This window comes from Gopherus evgoodei, chromosome 9 (assembly GCF_007399415.2).
Source record: "Gopherus evgoodei ecotype Sinaloan lineage chromosome 9, rGopEvg1_v1.p, whole genome shotgun sequence".
Taxonomy (NCBI): Eukaryota; Metazoa; Chordata; order Testudines; family Testudinidae; genus Gopherus; species Gopherus evgoodei.
Window position 1 is genome coordinate 11,679,929 of NC_044330.1, and position 27,972 is coordinate 11,707,900.

Sequence of the window (27,972 nt, forward strand, 5' to 3'; positions counted from 1 at the left end):
GTATTAGTTGTGTGTTATGCTCAGTTACCTGAAACTATAACCCATATCTACCCCTGATATTTTTCATTTTAAAAAGGTATCATTCTGTAGTAGGAGTTTCTTAAATATGAATGCATTTATTGAGCACCGACTGTGTCTTCAGCCCTGTATGGATGAAGACACTTCCTGCCCCAACAGAGCGTACAGTCTAGTTCAGATACATTATAGTAAAGAACATAACAGAGGTTGCAGTTTTTTTAAAACCTTGTTTAAAGAAAAGAAAAAAAAAAAGGCCACACAGCAGTGTTGAAAAGCGTTGTGGAAGGAGTATCTTTCAGAGGAATTGGCTTTACAGGGAGGGAGTGTCTAACCTCAGAGGTTAGACACAAGTTGAAGAAAGAGGTAAAAGGGGCATTTAGGAAGACCATAGGCGATACGGAAATGGTTGGAGATAGGAGGAAATGAGAGCAGACTGTCACTGAGTTATGCAGAGCCTTAAAGATGATGGTGGGAGGTTTGAAACTGAGGAGGAAGGCAAGAAGCTAATGAAGAGATTCATAGAGGAGAGTAGCATGGCCTGAGTGGTGAGGAAGGAAGGTTATTTGTAGGGATGTAGAGGAAGCAGTAAAAGGCTATGGCCAGAGTTTGGATATGAAACAATGAGAGTGAAGACTGTTATAACAAGGTTGTGAGCCTGACTGGCAGGGAAGATAGTGGAGTTGTCTATAGTGATAGAGATGGAGCTTTTGAATCTGAAATGTTCCAAAGAACTGAAGATTTAATTTTTACAAAAATCACTTAATTTACATTCTATGAAATATTTCACAATTAAAAAGTGCTTTGACTTATATTTAATGTATTACTATCCAAAAAATATAAAGTTATGATTTATTTTCTCATACATTTCATTTAAAATTAGGTATGGGACTATATAAGAGACAAATCAAATGGTTTGGTAATGGAATAGAGTCTTTTACCTTTCAGATACTTGTTCCAATCTAGCTCAGGTCAGTCTGGCTGTTTGATGGCCTGGTGAAATGAGCTGGTGACCACCGTCCTCTGGGGGGGAAAATGTGTTACAAACCCAGAATCAACTACTGACACCTTTGGGAAACAGACTATTAGCAACTGACATGAGAGCCATTCTCTCCATCTGTACACATTTCACAGCTGTACATGATTAGCAACAAGTTTTGTCTATTTAAAAACTTACTAGAATCAACACTGAAAAATAAATTTTATTTAAGTCAGCAAGTAACAAGAGGATACACATTACATTATTCAGTCACTATTTGTGGGTGCTCTTTTGGAACAGTGGACTAACTGCTTAATTGTCAGGAGTTGCTTTAGCAGAATGATCAATAAGATTTTTATCAGGGGTCTCATAGTAATACCAGGGCCCATCTCCCCTCTCTCTCATTAGTCGACGTGCCTCCAATTCCTTCAGTCTATAAGAAATGGAAAATGAAAGTCAAATTCAGCATGTAATTTATCATCTTCCATGGGCCACATTTAACATTGATATTAAAGGAGTCATACTCTCTTACATCAGCATTGCATTTGGTCCTATATATTCTATGATGTCCGTGGGAACAATACTACAAATATGAAGAATTATCCATGGTGTTAAATATTCTGTCACTGTGTTTCATTATACACCTCTACCCTGATATAATGCAGTCCTCTGGAGCCAAAAAATCTTACCGCGCTATAGGTGAGACCGCATTATATCGAACTTGCTTTGGCCCCCTTCTCCTTGTCCCCTGACCGCTCCCTCCAGAGACCCCATCCCTAATCACCCCCGGGATCCCACCCCTACCGAATGCCCCTGCTCCCTGTCCCCTGACTGCCCCGACCGCTATCCACATCCCCTGCCACGACAGGCACTCAATGGCTGTGGCAGGAAGTGGAGCAGCCCAGCCCCAGCCCGCTCCACTCCACCAGCTCCCAGCCATGGTGCTCCGCTTCCGCTACTGCCAGTGAGTGCAGAGAGGTTGGGGAAAGGAAGCGCCCTGTATTCACCTGCGGCGGGAAGTAGAGCGACACAGCCCCAGCCCGCTCCACTTTCCTTGCCCAGCCCCAGCTGTGTCAGGGTGTGTGGGTGTGTGCATAGGGGTGTGGGGTGTTGGGGAAAGGTCCCGCACTCACCAGCAGGGGGAAGCAGAGCAGCCTGGCCCCAGCTCGCTCCACTCCGCCAGCTCCCAGCTGCAGTGCTTCACTTCCCGCCTCAGGTAAGTACGGGGGTGTCCCTTCCCCAACCTCCCTACACTCACCGGCGGCGGGAAGCGGAGCACCCCAGCTGGGAGCTGACATGCTGATCCGCGGGAGCGCTTCTTTACCACGTTGTATGCGAACCCGTGTTATATCGGGTTGCGTTATATCGGGATAGAGGTGTATTTACTTGGTTTTTCAGTAAACTAGCTGAAGAAATAATAAAATAACAATTAAAAAAACCTGATGAGATTTCTAAACATAGACAGTAGTCTCCTTCATAATCATGAACTGAAAACTTTACCAGATACCTTCCAGTCAGAAATAACCAGGAAAGATGAAGGAGGGAGGGGCTCCACCAAGAAAGTCTAGGGGCAACATTCCAAGAAGCTTAGCACCTCCTCTGTTAGTGCTCAGTTTACCCAAGCAACAGCAGCATGACACTAACATAATACTGGACAATGTCACTGGTGCCCATGGTTTTCTGGACAGCAGCAACGAACCAGAACGAATCTATAAGCATTAGCAGAGACACAGAAGTTGTCTGTCCCTGACTCAGGAAGATAAAACTGCATTGGTTTACACTTGTTTTGTGTTTGAAGAGTTATTGGTACAATTATTTTTTTTTAAACTAAAGTTACATTCTGTAGCAACTGATGGTCTAGAACCAATATTTGCCACGAAAAGCTTCTCACTCAGCAAGGGCCAGGTGATTTTTTCAAGCCCTGTTCCGATGTCCAATTTAAGAGAAAAATTCTACTATTGTATCATCACTGAAATGGTTTAGTACAGTATATAATGGCTTTTAAAAGCTTCAGCAAACCCATCCTATCTTTACCTTAGGTCAGTTTTTTTAGCTTCAGTATCAACTATGGCCAACATTTTTTCATATTCCTTTTCAGGAGAATCAAGGAGATAACGAGCAATCCACCTCGTTATAGGATGCTAGAAGAGATGAAAATAAGAATATTAGATTATTCATATAATTTCCACACAAGAACCCTCCACAAATAATAATGATCGGGAAATTTGATCACATTAAATATTCTTTCTAGTACCATTTACCATGATAACGTGCAATTAAAAATTATGTTAGGCTGCATACCCCTAATTCTGCAAACACTTATGTGCTTAACTGTACTATCATGAGTACCACTAATTTAAGAAGGATTACTCACAGTTACACAGTTTAGCACATGAGTAAATGTTTGGAGGATCGGGGCCTATGAAAAAAAAGTTACCCATTTGCCATTTTTGACATTATCCAAGATAACACACAATAGAATAGAATGTTGTGGAATAAAAAAAAAAGAAAGAAAGAAAGAAAGAAAAAGAGAACAGTTATAATGGGGGAAAATCTGTATTTCATATTTTAAGAAGTAAGACAATTTCTGAAATAGAGTTAATCAAAAAGTGCTACCATAATCTCCATAAAATGGACTCCAAACCTATTACTGTGAAGATTCAGTAATCTTTATACTAAGTGCTGCTTGCACATGGAAGCTTCTATTTAATCTTTCAATTCCAGTGTAAATTGAACTAGTCACATAGAGGTCTGTGTATTGCTATGTACAATCATTAGCCACTTAAAAACAAAAATATAGTTACATCAAAAAATCAGTGACAGTTGTAAAGTAACATCTCATGAACCACCCGGGCTGTGATTCTCAGCAAAATCTTTGTTTTTAGCTCTGAAAAGTTGAGAGATATTGGACTTTGATTCACTGCTGACAAGTACTATAAAATAGAGCTGTTAAGCGATTCAAAAAATTAATCATGATTAATTGTAAGAATAAAAAAATTAATAGCAAATAACTGCAGTTTTAATCACTGTTAAACAATAATAGAATATCATTATTTAAATATTTTTGGGTGTTTTCTACATTTTCAAACAGAATACAGAGTGTACAGTGCTCACTTTTTTATTACAAACATTTGAACAATAGTACTAAGTGCTTCAGTGCGATCTCTATCATCAAAGTTTAACTTACAAATGCAGAATTACAGTTATTATTATTTTACATAACTGCACTCAAAAATAAAACAGTGTAAAACTTTAGAGCCTACAAGTCCACTCAGTCCTTGCTGTGGATAGGGAATAATTTCACCTCAGGATTTTAGCATTCAGTAGGGAAGTGAATTGTGCAGGAGGCTTTATTTTCCTGCTGCTGCTGGGTTAGCCCTTATTATGTATACTATTTGGTGTGTGTCTCCTTTAGAGGAGTCTTGGCTTACTGAAGGGGTAAGATTTTTTTAATCTCAGAAAGTCAGTATTGTGGAGATGGGAGGGGTGTGAGTTGTGCAGGAGAAGGGTGAATTCTTGCTGCTGCTCCTGTTGGGTTTCTGAACTTGCTAGGCTCACTCCCTGTCCACAGAGAAAGAGAATTTCATCTTAGAAATCTGCTGTTAGTGTTGGAGGAGGATGGGTGAAGGGGGGGAGAAGCAATGACTTGTGCAAGAGGAGGTTCTGGGAGGACAGAGGGTGACAATGTAGGGGGGGCAAGCAATGACTTGTTCAGGAGGAGGGTGAGGGAGGTGTCTTGCTGCTGCTTCTGGAAGGGTGGTTTCTGGCACTGGGCTTACCAACAGGCTCTCCTCCTTTTACCGAGCTAGGTGGGCTCCCTTCAGCTGAGCGAGCCGTTATTTGCAAGGGAGTATTTTACCTCAGGGACTCAGCATACAGCATGGGAGGACAGACTAGTACAGGGAAGCTGAGCTCAGCAGGCCCCTGTTCTCTATGGGGTACCCCCAGAGTGAGGCGCCAGCTTGGAGCAATGGGGCATGGCATGGGTGGAGGAGAGTGTCGGTCCCTGGAGCAAAGAGCTGGCATGGGGCAATATGGCATAGGGGGAAAACGGGGGGAGAGGGGATCAGTCCCCGAAGCGAGGGGCCAGCTAGAGACAATGGAGCACAGTGTGTGGGGGGGCTGATCCCTGGAGTGAAGGGCTGGCTAGGTGCATTAGGGCACAGTGCAGGGAGGGGCGGGCCCATCTCCAGAGCAAGGGGTCAGCTGAGAGTAGTGGGGCACGGCAGGGTCAGCATCCCTACCTCTCCACTGGAGCCGGGATGGGAGCCACTTCCTCTCCTCTCCTCTCCCTGCCCTCCGGAGGCAGATTAGCATTACTGTGCCTGACCAGACACTGTCAGGTCCCTCCACAGCTGATGCCTGCCTCCCCACCCAGAGGTAAAAAATTAATGCCATTTAAAAAACGAACGCATTAATTTTGTTTTCAGTTAATCACAGCCCTACTACAAAAGTATGAACTTCCTGGTATTCATTGGTTTCAGTGTAGCAGCTGTGTTAACTCTGTATCCGCAAAAAGAACAGGAGTACTTGTGGCACCTTAGAGACTAACAAATTTATTTAAAAAAATGCTTATGCTCAAATAAATTAGTTAGTCTTTAAGGTGCCACAAGTACTCGTGTTCTTTTTGGTGGTATTCACTGAAAGTCATTCAGATGAGATAAACAATGTAATTTTAAAGTCTAGTATCTCAAGACCTGGAGCTCAGAGGAGCGTTCAAAAAACAAAACAAAAAAACCCTTGATGGACTGGTGAGAGTGCTTTTGTTCTTTACGAATTTTATGTTCACAACTTCATGTACAGTGCTCTTACTGTTTACACAGCTATGTACAAGTCAGCTGCATCTGCTACTACTGTTAGTATACCACAAACAGATGTAATAAAATAACATGTACTTAATTTGAAAATTGTATATTTGCATGAAGACCCAATCCCATAAAGTAGCCGATATCCTCATTAATATATCCAACACATTTTAAATATTTTCCTCCCAAGATCGATGTATGATGAGGAGGAGTGTGCTGGAAATGCCATATTCCTTTCATAATTTTGTACTTGCTTTGTGATATTCCCAGTGCTCTGGAACATAACCTTCTGGAATTTCTGCAAGTTCAGCTTCACCTGCCAAGAGAAAATGGAGGGACGTTCAATACTATTGACATTTTAGAAACACACTTTACTTTCCTCATACAAATAAAGACCAATTAAAGAGCATTTCACATGCAAAATATTTAAAGAGACACCATCAATTTGATTCAAAAAAGTGAGTTGGAACAGCCTGGAAGTAGTTTCAGGTACTATACCTGCTTCTGAGTCCTCCTACCAATTCTGTTCTAGTTACACACTCCTATATTTTAACCTACACAACAAAAAGGGGAAATGACTGACTATACAGAGGAAAGAGTGAAACTAACTGTACCCAAAGTGCCATCACAAAGTAAACAAGCTAGAAAATAAACATTAAATACATTTTTCTCTGATCATTCAATTCATGCAATCTAAGGTTAATTACATTGTAGGTTAAAAAAAAAAGTCAGGAGGAATTTTGATTTTAAATTGGCAGTGCCCTGTTAAATGCATATTCTGTACACCTATCTCGGAATATGCACAAGGTATATGTTTAAATCCAGACAGAAAACATTAACTTCATTATGTGGGCAGCTCTGCTGTGCACATACATAAACATCACTGATGCAAATATGATTTGCACGGGAATATCAAATGGAGAATAGACACATGTGTAACTACTGATCAATTCTCTGAAGCTTCCCCGCATTTTATAAAACAGATAGAGAAGGAAGAGATCTTAGGTCAGCTACGGGATTCTCCCCGTCAGTATATTTTTACACAACATGACTCAGGCTACGTTTTAGTCACCAGTATTTTTGGTAAAATTCATGGGCAGGTTACAGGCAGTAAACAAAAATTCACGGCCTGTGATCTGTCCATGGACTTGTACTACATACCTCTAACTAAAACTTGGGCCGGGTGCCATGGGTGCTGCCTAGGGGGCATGGCCCAGGGAGCTTTGCGGGTGCTAGGGGGTGCCGCAGGTCCTGGGGGGGAGCAGCCCGGGACCTCCGCTGGTGCGGGGCAGCAGCACACAGCCTGGGACCCCCACTGGTGCTGGAGGCGTGCAGGGGGAGTTGGAAGGGCTGGCAGGCTCCCTACCAGGCTCTGCGCGGCTCCCTGGAAGAGGCCGGCATCTCCCTGCAGTTCCTAGGTGGAAGGGTCAGGGGGCTCTGCGCGCTGTCCCTGCCTGCAGGCACCACCCACTGCAGCCCCCATTGACTGCAGTTCTTGGCCAATGGGAGCTGCAGAGCCAGCGCTCTTGGTGGGGGCAGCGCATGGAGCCCCTCTGGCCTCTCCCTCAAGCCTCTCCCCGAGGTAAGTGCCGCCTCACACCCAACACCCTGCCCCAGCCCTGAGACCTCTCCAACACCTAAACTACTGCTGCCTGGGGGTGGGGCAGGGGGCAGAGGCTGGTGCGACTGGCCCAGGGGCTGCCAGAGCCAACCACACTGGCTGCTGCAGAAGTCACCGAGGTCATGGAAAGTCACAGAATCCATGACTTCCATGACAGACATGCAGCCTTAAACATGACCCATAATTACCAAGCCAGCTTTAGAGATAAGGGTCTGAAATACTATCAGACCTATTTCATTTTCTTTATCCAACTTTTACAATGTTCAACAATGTAACTTAAACATCACAGAAGTGCTTACCAATGAAGATGTTGACATACGTTATAAGTACTGCTAATGGTATCCCAGGTAATAATATATAGAATCTCTGTTTAGCAGGGGGAGGGAAAAAGACACCAGATTAGTCTGTGAGAACAATATACCACTTCTCCTGCAAATCTCAGTTACTCTTACAATTATCTCTCCTGTATTAGAACATCAGAATCTGAACTTCCACAATATTTCTGCTGTATACCATCAAATATGGTTTATTATTGCAACTGGAATACCTAGTGTTTCCAGCTAAGGATCTCAAAACATTTCAGAAAACAGTAAACATGCCTCAAAACCCAGGTGATACACGTATTAATCCCATTTGTACAACATAGCAAATTGAGGCTCAGAGAAAATAAGTGACTTAAAGTTATAAAGTTGAATCAGTTTCAGAGCTGGGAATGCAACATATAAGTTCTCCATCCCAGTCTCTTGTTCTAACTACTAGGAAATACTGTTGCTATGTAAAATAATATTACTCAAAGCTTGGAGTTGATTAACTATAATGAAGCACTAAAACTACCTTTGACTGACCTTGAGTCAAAATGCAATTTTTAAAAAACCCAATGCAAGCTGAGAATTAATATTTTATACAAAATCTGTTAAAAAGATACAACAATGATCAGTTATTGCAGGGCCCTCACTCCAAGGAGTCCAGCCTGGCTGACTATCTTCCCCACATAATGGATCTGATCAGAAGCCCATCTTTTCATTGACTTGAACTGGCTTTGGATCAAGCCTACTGAGCCTAAATCTCTGGTGTGGGTGGGCTGGATGGAAGGAAGATGCACTTATTATGCGGTAGTAATGGAGGGCTCCTGGACTTGGAGCCAAGTTTTACACGACTTAACAGCCAACAGCTAAAATATTACTAAACCTGCAAAACAGATGACAGTTAACATTTAAAAACACAACAGGCAAGGATTTAAAACAGCAACAATAAAAAAGTAGCAGTTAACTAAAAATAGCATATAAAGGAGAAACTGAAGATACTTCATTTATATATATTACACACACCCACAATTTAAAAAAAAGGTCACTAACATAATAGATATCAATCATCACTCTGAGCACTTGGCTGGTATGACATATCCCTTTGTCCCATCTGTCTTTGTCTTTATAAATGGTAAATTCTTCAGGATAGGGACTAGGAAATCTTGTTTATGTAGCTAGTGCCTAACACATTTTGGATGCTATTGCATTGTAAACAATAGGAATGAGTGTATTAACGCCTTAAACACAGTCCATCATTTACAAATTATTTAAGTTATACTAAGAGTTGCAACAACAAAAAATTAACTTACCAGCAACCTCAGAAATCGTTTATCATAGAAATCTGTTGGCGTGATGACAAACATTCTTTTCCCATGGCTTGCATGTCGTACTGCAGCTGCAAAATTAAACCAGGATATTATTATGTCCTTTTCCCATCTGCAGTGATTACGTACAGGAGAAACTCTGCGATGCAGCCAAAAAAAAGTAGCAAAACATTGAATAACAGGTGGGTTACTGCAGACTGGTAAAGGTATTTGTTGTTTTGCCTAGGACAGCAGGACTCCTAGAGCTAAGCCCAACTGTATGCTACAGAAGTGGTGGTATTCCAAGATAAAACTCTCTCTATGGAGCAAATCATAGAGGAAAAATAGATGAGTTGAAGAAAATGTAATTTGCACAAGAATCCTCCATATAAAATTTCTACAGTTAGGTAACACACTATCATGCTACTAGGTTTTGACTAGGGTGGCCAAAATTTTGACCCCAGGTCTATCGTGGAACAGGAGTGAAGATGACATATTGGCTCCTAAGTGGACACTTGTGCATATGACTATAAGCTCTCACTTTTTCACTGTATAGGCTTGGCAGAAATCCGTTTTAATTTTTTGTATGATTTGATGGATAATATCAATGTTCATTTTAAATTGATACAAATAAGTTTAAAATATTCACAGTTGCAGGAAATTATAGGATTTGAACAGAAATGAAATCAACAGCTAGAAGCAATGACTGAGATACTGAAAAGGAAGTTTATATCTGGCTGTACTACACTTTAAGTGTGGGGGCCTGCTTGACATTTAGGTTCCAATCTTGCAACTGGCTCAGTGTGGGCAGATCTCTTCACCAGCAAAGAATCCCAGCGGGTTCAATGTAGCTCAGTGCAAGGACCTTCTCATACGGTGCACATTAGAAGATCAAGGTAACGAGAAAATTCTCCATGCAAGGGGGAAAAGTAGCAGCAGCATACAACACAACCAACTTGAATTCAAGGTGTTCCAGAAGGCTACTGGAAGGCTACTAGCTAGCTGTTTCAAGAAAATAAACTTAACCGCTTTCAGCTCCCATCTACAGAGCTCAAAGACCACCCCTTAACATAGGATCATATTATCTCCTTTTCCAAAAAGGGAAACCAAAAATGAGTATTTTGCCCAAGGTCATTGTGACCCTTTCTCAGGGTGCCCAGGATTGTGTCACTCTCTTTCCCCCTCACAGAGGCAGAGAGTATCTCTGACACTGCCAGTCCGTCAGACACCCAACATCACTTCTCTGGGCTTATGCTAGCTCCTACTTTGCACTGCAGTCCTCTTTGAATCATCTCCTTGTAGTGTCCAACCCTTAAGCACTGGACACTCACAGAAATACCAGGTTCACTATCTCCAAGAAGAAAGTGTATATACAAGTTTGATTCAACTGAAAGTCAGCTCCTATATAACATCTTAGTACGGAGATATATTTACAGTGAAAACAATAATAAGATTATTATCAAAGGCTAAGATTTAAGACATAGAAAGTAAGGACAATGGAAACAGAAAAGTTACATATAAAACAAAATTGTAACATGTTTTAGAAATTACTCTTAAGCTAATAGGCTACCCTCCTGTCTAAAACAGTCTATTCTCAACTAAAGCCTTCTTTCAGCATCTCAGGATTTATGTGATCTCTCTTTCATAAATGCCCAAAGCACTGCCTTTTTGCTTCCTCGGTGAAGAATCAAGAGATGTCTTTTTGCCTTCTACTAATAGTCCCAAAGTTCACTGTCTTTGCACATGGCCAGGCTAAGCCTTATGGCTTGTTTTCTTTTCCTGTATACACCTTTCCTATTGATTCCATATGTAAATAGAGCTTTCACTATATTGCTTTACAGTGCTTAATCTACAAGGCCAACAGAGCAACCCTATGAATCCCAAATATCCTTTGTCTGACCCAAAACCTGTTTGTCACAACTGCCTTGGACACAGACTTTAAAACATTTTCATTACACATACATAGCGTTTTATATAGCGTTCGTACCATACATTTTACAACAATATTAATGATCAGCATGATCCTGGCTTTCATGTGAAGCCTCACATGAAAGTCTTCACAGACAAATACTATGAAAGCAGTGCACGGGGTGCAATGAGTTTCTCAGGCCGGACAGGAGTTACTGTTACAGAACAGGGAACCCTTTGCCAGCTGGTACCAATTGGCCTCGGTCTGACAATCAATCACACGAGAGTAGCAGAATCAGGAATAAAACCGAAATCCTCCAGACATGCGCTAATCACTAGAAAGAGGAACCCCGCCACCACCACCGCCGAAGGGCCCCTTGTCCCGTCCCTTCCCCAAAGGAGACCCCCCACCACCATAGGGATCCCCTCTTCCTGCAGCACCCCCTTCCCCAGAGGAAACCCAACCCCCACCCGCTCCGCAGAGACACCGAGCCCCCACCTCGCTCCCCAAGGTCACCCCGCTACAGAGGACACCGAGCTCCCCGCCCCAGCCCGGCAGCTCCATACCGATGATGCCGGAGGACACGACATTCCTGCCCAGCAAGGAGACGCGTCCCCCACCTGCCGCCCTGAACAGGACCGTGCGAGTTCCCAAAGCGGCCGCTGCCCGCCGCAGTAGGCTCATGGCGGCCATGTGTGAAACTGGCACGGGGCGGGGCCGCTGGCCATTTACCCCCAACGAGAGCGAAGCCGTGGCGCCACCATCTTGGAATCGGGCACGCTGTCCGTTACAGTAATTCCACCCGTAGTCCTCTCCTTCCGGTCTCCCAGCCGGAAGCGGCCGGTGGCGCAAGGCATTGTGCGTATCATGGCGGCTGCCCTTTGCCGGCGCTTCTTCAGCGCCGTGAGGGTCTCGGGAGTCTTACAGGCCCCGCCAGGCGCCTGCCTTTCCGGGTAGGGGCCCGTCGAGCGGGGTAACTGGTTCCCGTGGGGCGGGGCAGAGGAGGTGACCTGGGAAGGGGATGTGGAGCATGTGGTGACCCCCCCCCTCGGCCGCGGGGCTGCGTTGGGCGGGTGTCTTGGGCTGTTGAGTTGGCCCGGCCCGGCCCCTGCATTGTATGGGTGGGGCGGCTGAGGGAAGGGGATGTGGAGCATGTGGTGACCCCCCCCCCGGCCGCGGGGCTGCGTTGGGCGGGTGTCTTGGGCTGTTGAGTTGAGTTGGCCCGGCCCGTGCATTGTATGGGTGGGGCGGCTGAGGGAAGAGGCCGTTGGCCTTTGACAGGCTGAAGAGCCCGTTGGGCCATAGTGTGTTCGTTCGAAATAGCCCCGCTTTGTGGCAGACCCGGGGCCATTCCGATGGAGCCTCCCAGCGGAGCCTGCAGGGCCTGGGATTAGTGCCCCGACAGTGGGGTGAGCCTAGCCGCCCTGGGGCGGTTCATCCCAACTAGAACCCAGCTCCTAATGCCACTGTCTCTACAACCCACTGTCAAAATAACAGCAAAATCTGGTCTGTGTTTGTTTACAAAGAGCTTTAACATTTTTATTAAAGCTAATGTTAAAAAAGTTATATAATACATAGATTGAGAAGAGAGTGTACATCTGGATATAGTGCTTAGATTATTCACAGATACTAAGTTTGTTTTTAAAGTCATAATTTTACATATGGTGTATAATCAGCAATAACCTGAATTTAGGTGAGTGAATTTAAGAATACAGTTTAGATATTTAGCATCCATGCATTTGAGTACATTACTCAAGAAAAACATTATATAGAGAGTTGGTGGCAGAAAGCAAAATATATTAATGAGTGAAGATTGTCCCTCAGTAATCCTGTTCAGGTCCTTAAAGTGCCTATCCCCATAATATTTCAACATCTGGTTTATTAGCTATGTAATGAAGGAATAGTTTCACCCAGTGCTAATGAAATTCATTCTCCTCCTGGGGACAATCAAGTGTGAAACTGCCATTGGGCAAAGTTCTTCTCTTGAATAATAAATTATACAGTCTTTAATATCCATATAGAAAGCAAAACTACGTATGCATTCATTCTTTCAGGTAATTTGTCCCTCTCTTTAGAAGGATGAAGTTCTGACTAAACCCAGATTGGTACTTAGTGAGATTTCACAGAGATTAATATCTGAGTAACGTTCATCCATATCTCAAAACAATGTATTTAAATTACACATTTAGATTTTAGTACAGCTTGTTGTAATGGAATCAGAGTTACGCTACAGAAAACTGTGGAATATGTCTCAGCTGTACCTTGCCAAAAGGGATTACATTAATTTTTTGACCTGCGTTTACTTCCATCCCACACAAAACAGGTGTTCTCCTTATTGTTGTAAACTGAGGCCACGTCCAGACTAGGGTATTAAAATCGATTTTAGATACGCAACTTCAGCTACGGGAATAACGTAGCTGAAGTCGAATTTCTAAAATCGAGGTACTCACCCGTCTGGACGGCGCGGCATCGATGTCCGCGGCTCTCCGTGTCGATTCCGGAACTCCGTTCGGGTTGATGGAGTTCCGGAATCGATGTAAGCGCGCTCGGGGATCGATACATCGCGTCCAGACTAGATGCGATATATCGATCCCCAAGCAATCGATTTTAACCCGCCAATGCCGCGGGTTAGTCTGGACGTGGGCTGACATCAGAAATAACAAAACTTGAAAAAACTACAGGCTAAAGAAATTAATCCATCAATATATGGGACTCCCTGACTTGCTATTGATGTCTCCCAGTTTGGAGTTTTGCAGGCCAGTGCACATTTTGGCATGTAAATTAAAAGCTTGCATTTCAGGATAATGAAGTTTGTAACAAACATTTTCTCCATGCTAGTAGCCAGAGGCATTGCTTTATTGTTCAGCCAATAAAATCAGAAAGGTCTGGTTTCTTTACCACAGTTGCTGCTGAGAATGCCAACAAGAGTGCCAGCTGTGATGGAACTTGCTCAGTAGAACTACACATATAACCAACTCATTTCACACAGGCCTTTCTATCAGTTTAGGGCATAATGAAATTTAGTCACTATGAGAAGGATAACTTGATGGTCTAAACCAGTGGTTCTCAAAGTTTTTTTTCCCGCGGACTGCTTGAAAATTGCTGAGGGTTTCGGCAGACCACTTAATGATCTTTAAATTTTGTTTGTACCATTAGCTAACTATTGTAAAGCACTTTGGATTGAAGCGCTATACAAAAAAAATTATTATTAAGGGTGTTTTGTTCTAGAAATGAAAGCAAACAACTCATATTTTAGTATCAGTAGTCTTATCTTTCTAATGTGATGGATGTGCCCTCTCCCCCTCGCCACGGCAGCCCCTGGGCTGGAAAGGAGGGGGGTCTCTCCCTCTCTCCCCCACTGCAGCAGCCCCCAGGCTGGGGCTGGGAAGGAGGGGGGGTGTCTCTCCCCTGCCACAGAGCTGAGGTTGGGAGGGAGAGCCGTCTTCCGCTGACAGCCACAGCTCTGGAGCTGGGAAGAGTTGCCTCTTTCTCTGGCCACTGCAGCCCTGCACGTCGCAAATTCTCCCCACCCCCTCTTCTCACCCAACTGTCCCCTTCCATCTACCCCTTATTCCCCCCAAGGCCACCACCTTACCTTTATGTGCCCCTTCTCCAGGGTCCAGGCACCTAATTAGCAGAGCCATGCCTGCGCAACTCCACTAATTAGGTGGGTGGCCCTTCATTCTCTTGTGTATGGTCACCCAGGTGCGCATCTTAGAGGGAACTATCCACGGACCACCTGAATGGAGCTCGTGGACTACAGTTTGAGAACCTCTGGTCTAAACATTAGGTTTGCAGTAGCTATAGTCCGTTGAAAAATAGGTTCTTGACAGAGTTTGAAGTAGTTAGTTATTTCCAAATTAATATTAGAGTTTTCCACAGGTGATACCTTAAAGACAGAAGCTCCATGTGGATATTAAGGGTCCTTAGGCATTTTTTGTAATAATGGTGTCTTCCTGCACATAGTATTAGTGTTATGAAATGCAGTACTTGTTTCTGCATGTCATTCTTTTTTTTCATAAATGCTGTTTTTACCAGTTACTACTTATTTTTTTCATAGTAGTGCCTAGAAGTCTCAACCATGATCAGGGCCTCTTTGTGCTCAGCATTTCTCAAACACGTAATAAGAGACAATCCCTTGCTCAGGAAGCTTATAAGCAAATGAGAGCAAGACACACAAAGATTGAGAGGGAAATGAAAATAGAGATGATGTGTCTGACATTGACAGAACCAGGAATTGAACCCATGTCTTTTGACTCTCTCTCCAGTGGACTCTGCAGCCTGTAGTGTTGGAGAATCGGCAAACAGAAAACTTGTTACAATCAGAATAGGAAGGTGTCCATGAAAATGGAAAGGAGGGTAAAGTTCATATTTAGCAGATTCCTTTTTTCCCCCAATCAAATATATATTTTTCTTACCTTTGTTGCAGATTAACCTTGAACCTGCTCCATAAGAACAGTACTAAAGTAGAGCCCCTCTATCAGTGTAAGTTTCTCCATACTACTTTGTCACGGAAAGGACTCGAGGAGTTTTTTGATGACCCAAAAAACTGGGGAGAAACTGTAGTTAAATCTGGTGAGTTATTTTTAACCTTTTGGATTTGGTGTCTTTGATATACTTCTGCTGTTAAAAATATGCAAATTAACATGCAGGATTTTAGAGGGTATTTAGTGGCAATATGTCATGTCACATCTTGTCTATTCATTTGCTTTTATATTTTAATCCTGTGTTAATACAAGTGGAACATTTATCATGCAGAGCAGAGGCAAAATGTCTAAACCCTATAGCCCAGCATATAGTCTTTAGCCTTATTGTCATGTGACGAGATCACAGAAAGGGTTGCACTTCTAACACTGAACAAGGAACTTCAGGGATAATACTGTTTTCCTTATTCAAATAAAGCTACTTTTCTTTTCTCCCCCTCCCTTCCCCCCCTTTCCCTGCCTGCCTGCCTGCTTCTGCCTACAACTGTCCCTGGCTCTGGACTCCCCCTACAAATATTAGGGAACAGTACACAGTTTCTTTCACACTTGAACATGGTCTTGTTTTCTAAGCAGGGTTGGGTCTGGTCAGTATTTCAATGTCATCTACAAGGAAAAACCTTCAAAAATTGGTGATTGTAATTTGACATTTTTTCCAAGGAATCAACATGGTGTGCAGGTGGAAATATTTTTTTCAGAAAATGGATCGTGTTTAGATGAAATCACTGTTTTTTGTTGCTGTTGTTTTTACAGGGGATGAGTGGCATGCAAAACACCTAAGAAACAAGAGTAATGAAGATTTGCACAAACTTTGGTAAGTGTTTTAGTGCAGTGTTTCCTATCCTTTTGGGGCACTTGTGCCAGTTTTCATATGAAAGACATGGCTGGCTGTATTAGCCAATCTCCCACTCAGTTGTGCACACTCTAACCTGTACTGGGACTTTAATTCTGGTAGAGTATGTATAGTGTATTGCAGGAAGAAGTGGTGAATTGGGCTCCAGTGCAGAACAGTCCAACTTGGCCCATCAGTTAAGGATGTTCTTTAAAAGGTTTATATAAAAATGTGTGGTCTCATGGACAGAGGATGGGACTAGGGGTTAAGACACATGGGGTTCTAATTCCCACCTTTGCCATTGACTATGTGAGCTTGGGATAAATGACTTTAGTCCTGTGTCCCTCAGTTACTCCAACTGTAAAACAGGAAATAATGGTGTTTACCCATCCTTTGTAAAGTGCTGTGAAATCACAGAGGAAAAAGCCCTGTTAAAAGTAAATCAAATTGTTAGAATTGCAAGATCTTTAAAACTACAACTTAAGTAGCATAGGCAAGGAATTAAACAAAAAAACAGTTTTTTTAACTTGACATTGGAAGCCCAGAGTACCAGACACAAAATTGTGTAATCCCAGCAATTGAGAATCACTATTTAAGTGAATTTACAAGCATGTTACTACTAAAACTTATATCTAATTTCTGACCTTATTGTACTATTACGTTCTTTGATTCAGGTATGTCCTACTGAAAGAGAAAAACATGCTTTTAACTCTAGAGCAAGAAGCAAAGCGACAAAGTTTACCTATGCCAAGTCCGGAACGATTAGAAAAGGTAACTTTTTCATATAAGCTAAAAACATCACTGCAGGTAAACTGTGTGTGAAAGATGCAATGTTTGCAAACCTGTAAAAGACGGTTCCCAGACTAATGTTCCTGGATTCATTTTGCGTAGGGTAGCAATGTAAAAGTTAACTTGTTCCAAAGCCTTTCTCACCTCCTATACTTCCTAATTGTCAAGGTGGTTAAGCACTGGAATAAATTGCCTAGGGAGGATGTGGAATCTCCATCATTGGAGGTTTTTAAGATCAGGTTAGACAAACACCTGTCAGGAATAGTCTAGGTAATACTTAGTCCTGCCATGAGTGCAGGGGACTGGACTAGATGACCTCTCGAGGTCCCTTCCACTCCTATGATTCTATGTTAAATCAAATTCATATTAAATCACCTCTTTCATTCCACTGAAATTGATTTCACAGTCATTTCTGGTATCTTTTCCTGGCCCAAGTTGCAACCCGCCCATATTCTTATCCTTGAACTTTTTGCTGCCTTCAACTCCTTCGTTCTCTATCTTCCCCGGTCTTCTACGAACCTGTGACCTCTTGGTTTTTTCACATTTCTCTGACCCTCTTTCAGTGTCTCCTTCTCTAACATTTGCTGTCAGTTTTCTGACCTTGTTTGCCTACTCATTTCTCTCCCTATCTTAACTTTGCAGACTTCATCTACTCACACATGAATCATGGTAACAAGGTTTTTAGCTGGAAAAATGTTGAGAAGCTTCTGGTCAAAAGTTATAGTTTGGCCATTGCTGATCTCTGATCATCTAATGGCAACTGAGACCCCAAGTTGCCAACCAGCATGACAAACCACTCCTATGAAGTCTGTCAGAAATGCAGATAAAATCTGCATATTTCCAGTTGTTTTCCACAACCTACCAGCATCAACTCATTGTCTGGATTGAGCCTTAGCCAGCTGCCGCCTTAACTAAAAGATCCTTATTTTATGCACAGATCAATAGCCAGCATTGTGGCTTCATGCATCCGATGAAGTGGGTATTCACCCACGAAAGCTCATGCTCCAATACATCTGTTAGTCTATAAGGTGCCACAAGACTCTTTGCTGCTTTTACAGATCCAGAGTAATATGGCTACCCCTCTGATGTTGAAATGGTTATTCTGTTTTCAGGTGGAAAAGTCTATGGGAAGAATAGACTTAGTTATTAAAGAAAGAGAAGTTGCTCTGCGGCTGTTACAAACAGGCCATGAAAACCCACAACCTGGCGAGTGGAGAAATGACTTTTTAGGACGCACTTACTGGTATGGGAAAGAGGATTACTGTTCTATATGTGCAGAGCTGTAGGCAGTATTAGTACTATCAAAAACAGAAACACCTTACAGAAAAAGAGTCAGATAACATGTCTATTGTGGAAAAAGCATCTTTTTAACTTTATCAAGAGCAAGATATATCTACCATCTAGAAGAGAAAAGCAGAATTTATTAAACAATATTAATAACTTTGGGGATGTGTTTCATCACTGGCAACTTTGTTAAGCAGTTAGCTGGGCCGAGGTGATAGTAACCACTCTCTTGCAATTCCATGGATAAATCACCAGATAAACAGCGAATAGAACGTGTTCCCATTTAGATTCAAAGTTTTACAGTATTGGGGGACCTGGTTACAACATGGTAGTCCCTTGATGTGGTTGAAATATGGTTCAGTCTTTCTGTGTCGATGAGTTCAAAATGTTTCCACGTTGTGCTATAGACTTGGACTTTTCTCAGCTGCATTGCAAGACCACTGTATTGAGTAGGTTTGCCAATTTTGTATTCTTTAAAAACCGGACACTCCAGCAGGAGCGTGGGAACGTCCCCTGCCCCTGAGGCTCTGCCCCTCATTCACTCCTCTTCCCATCATGCTCCCCTGCTCCGCCTCCCCACTCCTCCCTTAGTAACCAGGAAGTTTAAGGTCCCCTTTTTGACCAGACTTTCCAGTTGAAAACTGGCACCTGGCCAGTGGCCACCCTAGTGTTCAGGGGCAACTACGTAACCTGGTCTTCCAAAAACTATAGGACTTACAGCAGGGTTCGGCAACCTTTGGCACGTGACCTGTCAGGAAAAGCCTCGGCCCCTGCAGCTTCCCGCAGCCCCCATTGGCCTGTGGGAGCTGCAATCCGCCAAACCCACCACGGACATGGCAGGTAAACAAACCGTCCTGGCAAAGGTTGCCGATCCCTGACTTACAGTGTAAATAAGACTACATGTAGATGGATTTAGGATCTCCTATCGTCGTTGACAGGTATTCTAAATTGTTGTTTGTAATCTCTGTAAATTAAAGTTGACTATATCCAGTAAACTCCAGTAAACTTAGATTCAGGGTGAAATCCTGGCCCTACTGAAGTCAATGGCAAAACTGCCACTAATTTTAATAGGGCCAAAATTTTACCTTCACTGTAATAGCATTTTGAGGAACAGTTTCTGTATTCTACACTGGAGTGAGAGAAGTATGGAGGAGATGGAGAAAGAAAGGGAAACTCCCGTGGAGAGAATACAGCAGTGAATATTGGACTCATTTATCATTTCTATGGCTGTTTGGTAGAGTACTGAGTACATTAATCATTGTGCTTAAACTTGTACTGTACTAGGTATATGGAGCAAAATTCTCTTCCACTCCTGCAAGCTGTATTGTATCTGATGCATCCCTGTGCAACATTGGTATTTTAAAAAAACAGTTTAGTTGTTATTTAACCCTTTTGCTCCTGCTGCAGCTTTCTTGTAAAGTGCTTGGACACCATACTCCAATTGATTTATCTAAAATTGCAAACAGACTTGCTATGGAATTTGGGGGGGGGGGGGGTTGGTTTTGTTTGTTTTTGAAAGGTAACATTTTGAAACCTGAACACTGATTCTTTGCATTTATACAGTGCCTTCCATTCCATGGGCTCAAGGCATGCATAGAAATGGATAAATGTTATCCACGTTTTACAGAGGTGAAAACTGAGTTAAGGAGGCTTAAGTGACTTGTCCAAGGTCAACCAACAAGCTGGGAAGAGAACCTCAATTACCAGTCCTGTGGTCTACTGACTAGACCAGCAGTTCTCAGCTGAGGGGGTGCGGACCCCTGCAGGGCGACAAGCTGGTGTCAGGGGTCTGTGAGCCCCAGCATCCCATGGGGTAGAAAGGCTGGGTGGAGTTGGAGGAGGGCACGGAGGGGTGTTGTCTCCCCCACTCCTCAAACTGCAGTGCCTTAACCAGCGTGGGGCAGCCCCACGGACATCTCCACCCACCCACCCCCTCCACACACACCCCCAAGGCCTGCTCCCTGCCAGCAGTGGCGTAGCCAGGTGGAGGCAACAGGGGGAGCAATTTAAAAAAAAAAAAAAAGGCGCCACCCGCTGCGGCGCTTTTACTCACCCAGCAGTGCTCCGGGTCTTTGGTGGCAGGGCCTTCACCCGCTCCGGGTGTCTTCGGTGGCACTGAAGGTCCCACCACCGAAGACCCAGAGCGAGTGAAGGTTCCACCACCGAAGACCTGGGGCGCCGCTGGGTGAGTAAAATAAAAGCACCGCAGCGGGTGGCGCCTTTTTTTAATCACTCCCCCCTAGCTATGCTACTGCCTGCCAAGTTGGGAGCCACAGCCAGTGCAGTGTGCAAGGCAGCTGGTCCTCAGCTCCCAGCCCCTTTTGACTACTCGCACAGTCTGTAAGAACTGCCCAGGCAGGGAGACCCAGCTACAGGACCGGCAGAGGCCTCAGGGAGCAGCAACTGCAGTAGGGGAACCTTACCCGGCACATAGCTTTTTGCTACTCCTTTCCCTGCACCCTGAGCTATTCCTCCCTCCTGCCTGCACACAGCCCCTAGCTACCCCCTGAGCAGTATTCAGAGCTGATTTCCCCACCCCTTTTTTTAGTTATAATTTTTGGTTGCACACCCCTCTCCTGCAACCCAGATAGCTGGGTGGCATGCTCAGGTGAGTCAGTGAGTGGAGGTGATGTTCCCTCCCTGGACCCTGCCGTGCAGAGCTGACTCCCTAAAATGGAAGTCAAACTACGCTTATGGAGCACCACCCGGCACCCCATGGGGCAGGGGCCTGGTGCCCCGAGCTCCCCCATACCCAGCGGCTGAAGTCTAGAGCCTTAAGACACCCCCCCGCTGCTGTGGAGTTTTTCTAGCATGTTGAGGGGGGCCTCAAAGGAAAAGGTTGAGAACCCCTGGACTAGACCACAGTACCTGCCCCCTGGAACAAAAAAGAGCAGCTTAGTTACAATGCATTAACTGAGAAGCAGCAATCTAAATTCTGGATAATACTGTAACCAATTTGTATGTCACTGACAGGTACAAGTCCAAAGAGTGGCCGATACCTTGGTACCTGAACAAAAAATACAACAGGAGGAAATTCTTCTACTTGCCACACGTGAAACATTTCATCAGGTAATTTGAAATGGAAAAGAAAATGATCTGACCCTGTTTGTTGTGTACCAGTCTAGCTCTTCCCACCTTGTAAAGGACAGTCTTACTGCTTTTTCTAGCTTGTGGATTATTTTTTTCCTTTACAGGATGGAGAAGAGGTGACACCGAACAAAAACTGTTTGACCCTGATCCTGCATGCTTAAGTTTAGGCATGTGCATAGTCTCCTTGAAACCAGTGGGATTACTTACCTGTTTAAAGCTAAGCACATCTGTAAGAGGTCCCAGTTCTATAAACAAAGCTATTAAGTCACATTCCTAGTATATAATTGGTTCTGGGTACAGCTGAGTAACTGTTGACATGGTGTCATGTGCTGTATCCCAGCTTCTTGAAGTTGTCACCATTTATCTTCTGGGTCTGACTTTGCTTAAAGAAACTCTGGCTGGTAATATTTTACAGAGCGCTTTTAATCCCAAAGGACTTTACCAATAATATGAATGAATCCCTTCCAGGGTTGGTGTGTAGCACACTAACTGTGTGATGGTAAAATTTGAGCCATGTATACCAGGGCAAATCTTTATTCTTTTGAAAGTGCCCTGGCTCTTTAATATACACAGAGCAATGATAAGACCAATTTCAAAGACCGCCCACAAAGCATACTGCATGGAACGCGAGCTTGCTTCTTTTGGAAAGATGAAGGAATGAGTCAACCCTGCCTGCATTCTAATTTATAGTTTCACGCAGTGTTAGAATTCCAAAGACGATGATTTGCACAAAGCACCTGCCCTACATTTGATGCTATGCATATTAATTATGATAAAATTATTAAGAGCATTCCTCTAGTCTCCTAATAAACTTCAGTCTGTCCATAGTTTGTATAACCATAACCCATAATCTGATCATTTTGAAATTTTGTGCAGCTTCTTTCATACAAACTAAGTTGTATGGTATTTTGGTTGATTTCAGTGGCACCTTCTCATCTCAGCATACCCTGCTGACCCAGAATTGCATATAATATTCTGAATGTTACCTTATTTATTATGATCTGCCTAACAGTTCCACAACACCAGCTGCTTAATTATGCTCAACATCTCTGGTAAAATCCCGAGATCATTTGCTTTTTTACTGCTGCCAGATATTATGCAGATGGTTCTGATGCATAATCACTCCTATGTCTCACACTCATCTGTAATTAGTATTGTTTGCATGTAGATTACAAAATGTTTTTCCTTGTTATACTTCTGCAGATTGAGCTGCATGGGCTATTTAGCCATTTATAAGCCTCATCTATCAGTCATTCTGAATTGCAGCTTGCTCTACTCTTTTCTGGTCCCATTTTCAGTCAAATTTATCCACCTGCAAAACTTTTCTGTACTCCTAAGTTATTTAATGTGCAAAGCAACCAAGATATTTTCTCCTATTAACACCCCCCCACACACACACACACACACACACCACACACTTGTTTACCTGTAGGATTCAAAGTGAAGGAAAAAACTGTGCTACTGTATCTACAATTGCTGAATATTTCTGCTAAAAGCAGTGAAAGTTAATACTGTTATTGCTCTCATTAACGTAACCAGTGGCCTCTTTCTGACCATGTATTATAAGAGCTTGAATCCATCCTATTTTTCTGCTCCTTTTGCCACTGTCACCTACCCCCTCATCCTCACTTCTCTCCTCTATGCTTTCATGACTCCTTGCTTGGCTAGTTCTTCAGTATCTCCCTTGGTGGCTTCATCTCCTCTCCTTTTCACTCTTACATTACTCCAGAGTTCCATTCTTGGTCCCTTCTCTTCTCACTCAGCCTTATGATAATCTCCATCCCAGTCGCTGCCCCTCTAGTCAAGCTTGCAACTGTCTGACAAACTCGAGATGGCAAAGACTGAACTTCCTCTACACCTGAGCTATGGCCTCATTTCTTTCTCATGGTCAATTCTGTGGTCCTTCCCATGCACCAGCCTCTCAACCTCAGTGTCCCTGGACTTCTCTTTTGCATTCAGGCTATTGCTAAAACCTTTCACTTCCTATACAAAATTCTGTCTTGACTACCCTATCCATTGTACATGCCTTGATAATCCTTCTGTCTGGACTACTTTAGGTGCCTCTTCTCTGGCTTTGCTAGTATCCATCTAAACATCCTCCTGTCTAGTCACTAGAAAAGATCTCCCATTGCATCCTACCACAAAGCAGCTTAATCCAGTTCCTGCTTACTACTTTGACCTGGGACTATATTTCTACTGGCAACAACTTTTAACTCCTTTCACGGTTGCTACTTCATTTTGAACTGTTAATTTGTTGTATTTACAGTATCAAGTGCTTGTTTGAAATAAACCAGTTATGTCCATTGTTTCATTATTAAACACTGTGTAGGGAATGTACTCCAGTTGACTAAATTTACTAACTTTCTCCCACAAATCCATGCTGGCACTTCCCCTTAATTTTGCATTGAAAAGCATGTTTGGAGAGATCCCAGTGCATGACAGCAAAGACCTGGTGGTTTGGATGTCTCTCTAATTTTCTGCTAGAGGACAAGAGTCAAAGGAGCCGTAAAGAATTATTGGTACAATTCTAAAATTCACTTGTAGGAATCCATCATGCATCTTGTTGCCCCTCTAGAGTCTTCCACTCAAGACCTGTTTACACTGGAAAAGTCAGCGTTGTCAGCACTGGCCCCCAGTACTCCTGTTAAACTGCTCATCTGCTAGTGAAGATGGGACAAAACTGTCTTGAGCAGTTACAGAAATCATGATTAAGAGATGAGTTCTGCACTAGTGTTAAACTGTTCTATTTCCACTAGCAGTTCAGGGGCACCAGTTACTGAAAACCATTGTCAGCAACTGGTATAGACTCAGACTTTAAGGTCAGAAGGGACCATTATGATCATCTAGTCTGACCTCCTGCACAGTGCAGGCCACAGACTCTGACCCGTCCACTTCAACAACCCCTAACCTATGTCTGAGTTATTGAAGTCCTCAAATTGTGGTTTGAAGACCTCAAGATGCAGAGAATCCTCCAGCAAGTGCCCCATGATTTCTTAATCATGATTTCTGTTTCCTGGTTCAGAGGGGTGATTAACTGGAGAAACATCTTCTCTGCAGCTTCTCTAAACTAAAAACGACATCAGGTATTTCCCCCTAGGAGCCTATTTTCTCCTTTTATTTTTCATTGCTGCCCTCTTAATTTGTTCACTTCAGACATTTATACTTCATACATATGCCAGGCATCTTGTAACTTGTATTACTGTCAAGCATTTAAGGATACAATTTGCATGAAATATACTTCTCATGTTGGAGCTATGGCACAACTTACTTTTCCCTGTGAATAAAAGGTGTGTGTTCATAAAACTTGGAGCAGTGGGGAACTGGCCTAGTGCATTATTGCTAATATAAAGTAGGGCTCCTTTCTGCTCATTAGTTCCAGCTTCTGCCCATCATAGCAACTGTTACCAGTATTACCTGAGCCCAGGTCCTGAAGCCAGCATAAGCCTCTGATACAAATTCATGATGTTGATTGCTGCACTTGAGTCTCCCAGGTTAAGTGAACTCTTGTTAACAGAAGTCAGCTTGCCAAATTAAACTAATTGCCCAGTTTGAAAGTCTTAGGAAATTCAATAAAGTGATACAAAAAAATCTTCAAACTTTAGGCATAAGTGATATGACTGGGAGAAATGTGTTGGGCTATAATGAAATTTAACAAGTAATGCTTATTTTTCTTCATTACAGACTCAGAATAGAACAACACTTGAAAAAACAAGCAAGAATGAAAAGCTTAGAAAAAAAGAAACAGCTCCTTTTACAAAAGAAATTCCCTCACCTTGCTGCACAATCACAGAATTAATATCAAGCTGGAAGCATGATGCAAGTAACAGTTTTATTGCAGTAGTCTTAAGATCCTACAGGTGACTGGCATGTAGTGTGAACATATTTTCAGTGGGCAGCAGATAAAGAACACGGCTGCCTGTGAGGGTTTTTTGTTTTTTTTCCCCTTTTATCTTTCTTTTTCCCTGCCCAAATAAAGCTCCTCAACCCTAAAAATAAAATTCATATCTGGGTTGAGAGACCTTCAGAGCAAAACAATATAAATTTGTACTGAGTCATTTAACTGATTTCTGGAAAAGTAATATTTTATCAACCAGGTGCTGAAAATTTTATTACGTGTCATTTACTATAAAGCTGAACTGTATATGCTTAACAGTAAAAAAACATCTGCAAGACAGACTGCAATCAAGGCAGTTGTAGACGTGTCTGCTTTAGCTTTTAAGAAAGAGGTCTTCTCTCCCTTTTTTTGCACTTAACACTTGGCGTAGCATATTATACAAGCTATAGCAGCTGTCCAATGTACTGGACTGTTCTGTTTAAGTACAACAAAATAACACCTGCATTAGGCAGCAAATTATAGAGGTAAACTGACCACCTAGTTGTAAAATCAAGTAGGTAAGGGAGAGGAATAGAAAGGTCAAGAGCAACATCTCTACTGAAAGCAATGGTAAATTAGATAGGGAACTTCTCAGTCAAATTAATTTTAAATCTGGCTTGATAGCTGTGTCCAAGTTTTCTTAGTAAGGAGGGAGTAGCTTGAAGATAACCAGGAATTTAGCCTGTGCTGTCTTTGGTAGATTCAGTGGAAATGTTCACATTTTCTAACATAGCCCTATACTTATTTTTGTAAGTGACTGGCTCTTTGCTTTATCACATTAGAGCCTGCAGCCCTCCTGACAGGGGAAAGCTTTCAAATATTCTTCAGAATATTTGCATTATTAGAAGCACAACACTTGACACCTAAGTAACAACTTATGGACAACTTTGCTATTTCCTATTTGTAATTAAAGTTTAGGTAGTTTCATGTATGATGTATACTAAGATGTACATAGCAGTACCCAGCTCTTCCCTATTAATAAAGATATTTAGAAAAGTGAAATATTTTCATATGGTTGTAGTAGAAGCATTTGTTAGCTGTCAATTGAGAATTAATTTAATGCAACTGATGCCAGGATCTACTATGGAGACTTAATCAACAGACAATTGAATTCTATAATTCTGCAGCATTGAAAATGTGTATAACTTGAGATGCCTACAAGCTATATCTGTACAGAAGGCAATTATTCCATTACAAAACCATTCAATGCACCTGACTTGCACTTGTGGAACACTTTTGGTCTTCCAGAATGTTTAGTTAAGAAATAAATTAAAAATTAAGAGTGCAGTTAGCAGTATCTGTTTGAAAGAAGTAGCTTTGAAGGAAAGGACAGATGTGGCTAGATTCAACCATGTTATATGCAGTGGATTCAAATAATTGTCCCAATCAATGCCAAAGAGAACTTTTTTCTGTCTCTAAGTGAAACTCTACTTTTACATAGATAGAGTAGGTAAGACATAAGATCTTACTTATCTTTAGTACTCGGTTTCACAGTGAACAGGAGTTGAATTGCATACCAATAACCACTCATTGAATCTTTTACAAAATTAAAGCAGAATCGCTGTTTACAAACATAATCTTCCACAAAACTAGCTACATTTAACACTACCACCTACAAAAGCAATCAAATACCTGAGAAAATATTAGCCTTCCTAAATATTCCCCTGCAGCATAAAGGATAAACAGCAAAAAATGTGGAGAGGGGTTTGTATTTAAGTAGCTGAAATTGTTTTTGCTCTGGGAAAGGCAGGAGTTAACTCTTTGCAGACGAGTGATTTTTTTAGTCACACTAAAATTTTTTTTTTCCTTAGAGGAAAGTTTACAATGGGCTTTCCCTCACTCTATAATTGATAAAGGAATATAAATTATTCCATTATTTATACACATAAACAGGCTCTGGCATTCTGCATCAGTGTTTTCCTTCTTAAGTTTAGGGAGTAATTATAAGTCAACTTAATTTTCTCCTTGCCCTGTTGCCAACATATATCCGATACATCCTGACATTTCACTGATGGCACTTGAATGTGGTTGTACAGTTATAAGAGTCTTGTTTACTTTCACCATTTAAGTTTCTCCTAATCAGTTTATTTCTCCTACCATGACTGCCAGAACAATCACCCCTCTCTCTATGCCATACTGCAGTTGCAGTCAGAGGTACCTGAGTTGGATCCAGCCTTGTTTTGAGAGAGGCCAGTGCTAGCAGCCAACAGCCCTGAGAACCTGAAACTTGTTCTCTCCTTTGATCCAAAATAGCCCAAACCGATGACGAGGTTAAGGGGTCTGTTCCTGGAGATGGAGCATTTTGATTTTAAGTTATTGGCTAGCTGTGTTCATTTATTTTCTGCATGACTATTTTATGGTATTGGTTTATCATTATTAAAGTGTCAAGAGCTTTCATATGGCCATTTTTAATTGTTTAAAGAACAAATGGGCACAGTGCTTTTCTAACAGGAATTTTAAAATTCAGAACCAAAACTTCATTATGGTAGGGGTGGAATCTAAATACAGAACAGAGCCACATGTTTTGGGTTGTAAACCAAGCTTGGACACAAATTTCCTTCGTGGCTTTAGGCAGTCACTGTTCTCTGCCTCGGGTTCCCAGTCTCTAAAACGAGGACACTACTAACCTAGATCACAGACGTTGTCCAAGCTAACTGCATTCTCATACCTCTGAAGGTGGAAAG

At 42.5% G+C, this 27,972-nt stretch overlaps 2 protein-coding genes across 4 annotated transcripts; one reads left to right on the plus strand and one right to left on the minus strand.

Moving 5' to 3' along the window:
• Positions 1 to 239: 239 nt before the first annotated feature.
• NDUFB5 (NADH:ubiquinone oxidoreductase subunit B5) lies at positions 240 to 11,695 on the minus strand. Its single transcript, XM_030574349.1, has 6 exons — positions 11,505 to 11,695; positions 9,036 to 9,121; positions 7,720 to 7,786; positions 6,054 to 6,115; positions 3,029 to 3,135; positions 240 to 1,427 (listed from the first exon to the last, which is right to left on the minus strand). The coding sequence occupies exons 1-6, from the start codon at positions 11,629 to 11,631 to the stop codon at positions 1,307 to 1,309; spliced, it is 570 nt and encodes a 189-aa protein (XP_030430209.1). The 5' UTR covers positions 11,632 to 11,695; the 3' UTR covers positions 240 to 1,306.
• Positions 11,696 to 11,762: 67 nt separating this feature from the next.
• On the plus strand, positions 11,763 to 27,685 carry MRPL47 (mitochondrial ribosomal protein L47). Of its 3 annotated transcripts, XR_004001873.1 has the most exons (8): positions 11,763 to 11,891; positions 15,368 to 15,513; positions 16,173 to 16,233; positions 16,926 to 17,022; positions 18,153 to 18,283; positions 21,298 to 21,393; positions 25,096 to 25,261; positions 25,311 to 27,685. XR_004001873.1 is itself a non-coding variant. In XM_030574347.1 (7 exons), exons 1-7 carry the CDS (start codon positions 11,806 to 11,808, stop codon positions 25,208 to 25,210), a joined length of 732 nt encoding a protein of 243 aa, XP_030430207.1. In that variant the 5' UTR covers positions 11,763 to 11,805; the 3' UTR covers positions 25,211 to 27,685. The 3 variants fall into 3 exon arrangements, 2 of the variants coding, with proteins under 2 accessions (XP_030430207.1, XP_030430208.1); XM_030574347.1 differs by having other exon boundaries at positions 25,096 to 27,685; XM_030574348.1 differs by lacking the exon at positions 15,368 to 15,513 and having other exon boundaries at positions 11,804 to 11,891; positions 25,096 to 27,685.
• The last annotated feature ends 287 nt before the right edge of the window (positions 27,686 to 27,972 follow it).

Excerpts from the sequence above, each read along its gene's own strand:
- NDUFB5 (XM_030574349.1), bottom strand. The coding sequence starts at position 11,631 with ATGGCCGCCATGAGCCTACTGCGGCGGGCAGCGGCCGCTTTGGGAACT. Across the intron at positions 9,122-11,504 it reads CGTGTCCTCCGGCATCATCG|CTGCAGTACGACATGCAAGC; the intron begins GTATGGAGCTGC and ends TTAATTTTGCAG. Across the intron at positions 6,116-7,719 it reads GTATGTCAACATCTTCATTG|GTGAAGCTGAACTTGCAGAA; the intron begins GTAAGCACTTCT and ends TTCTCTTGGCAG.
- MRPL47 (XM_030574347.1), top strand. The coding sequence starts at position 11,806 with ATGGCGGCTGCCCTTTGCCGGCGCTTCTTCAGCGCCGTGAGGGTCTCG. Across the intron at positions 15,514-16,172 it reads AGAAACTGTAGTTAAATCTG|GGGATGAGTGGCATGCAAAA; the intron begins GTGAGTTATTTT and ends TTGTTTTTACAG. Across the intron at positions 16,234-16,925 it reads GAAGATTTGCACAAACTTTG|GTATGTCCTACTGAAAGAGA; the intron begins GTAAGTGTTTTA and ends TCTTTGATTCAG.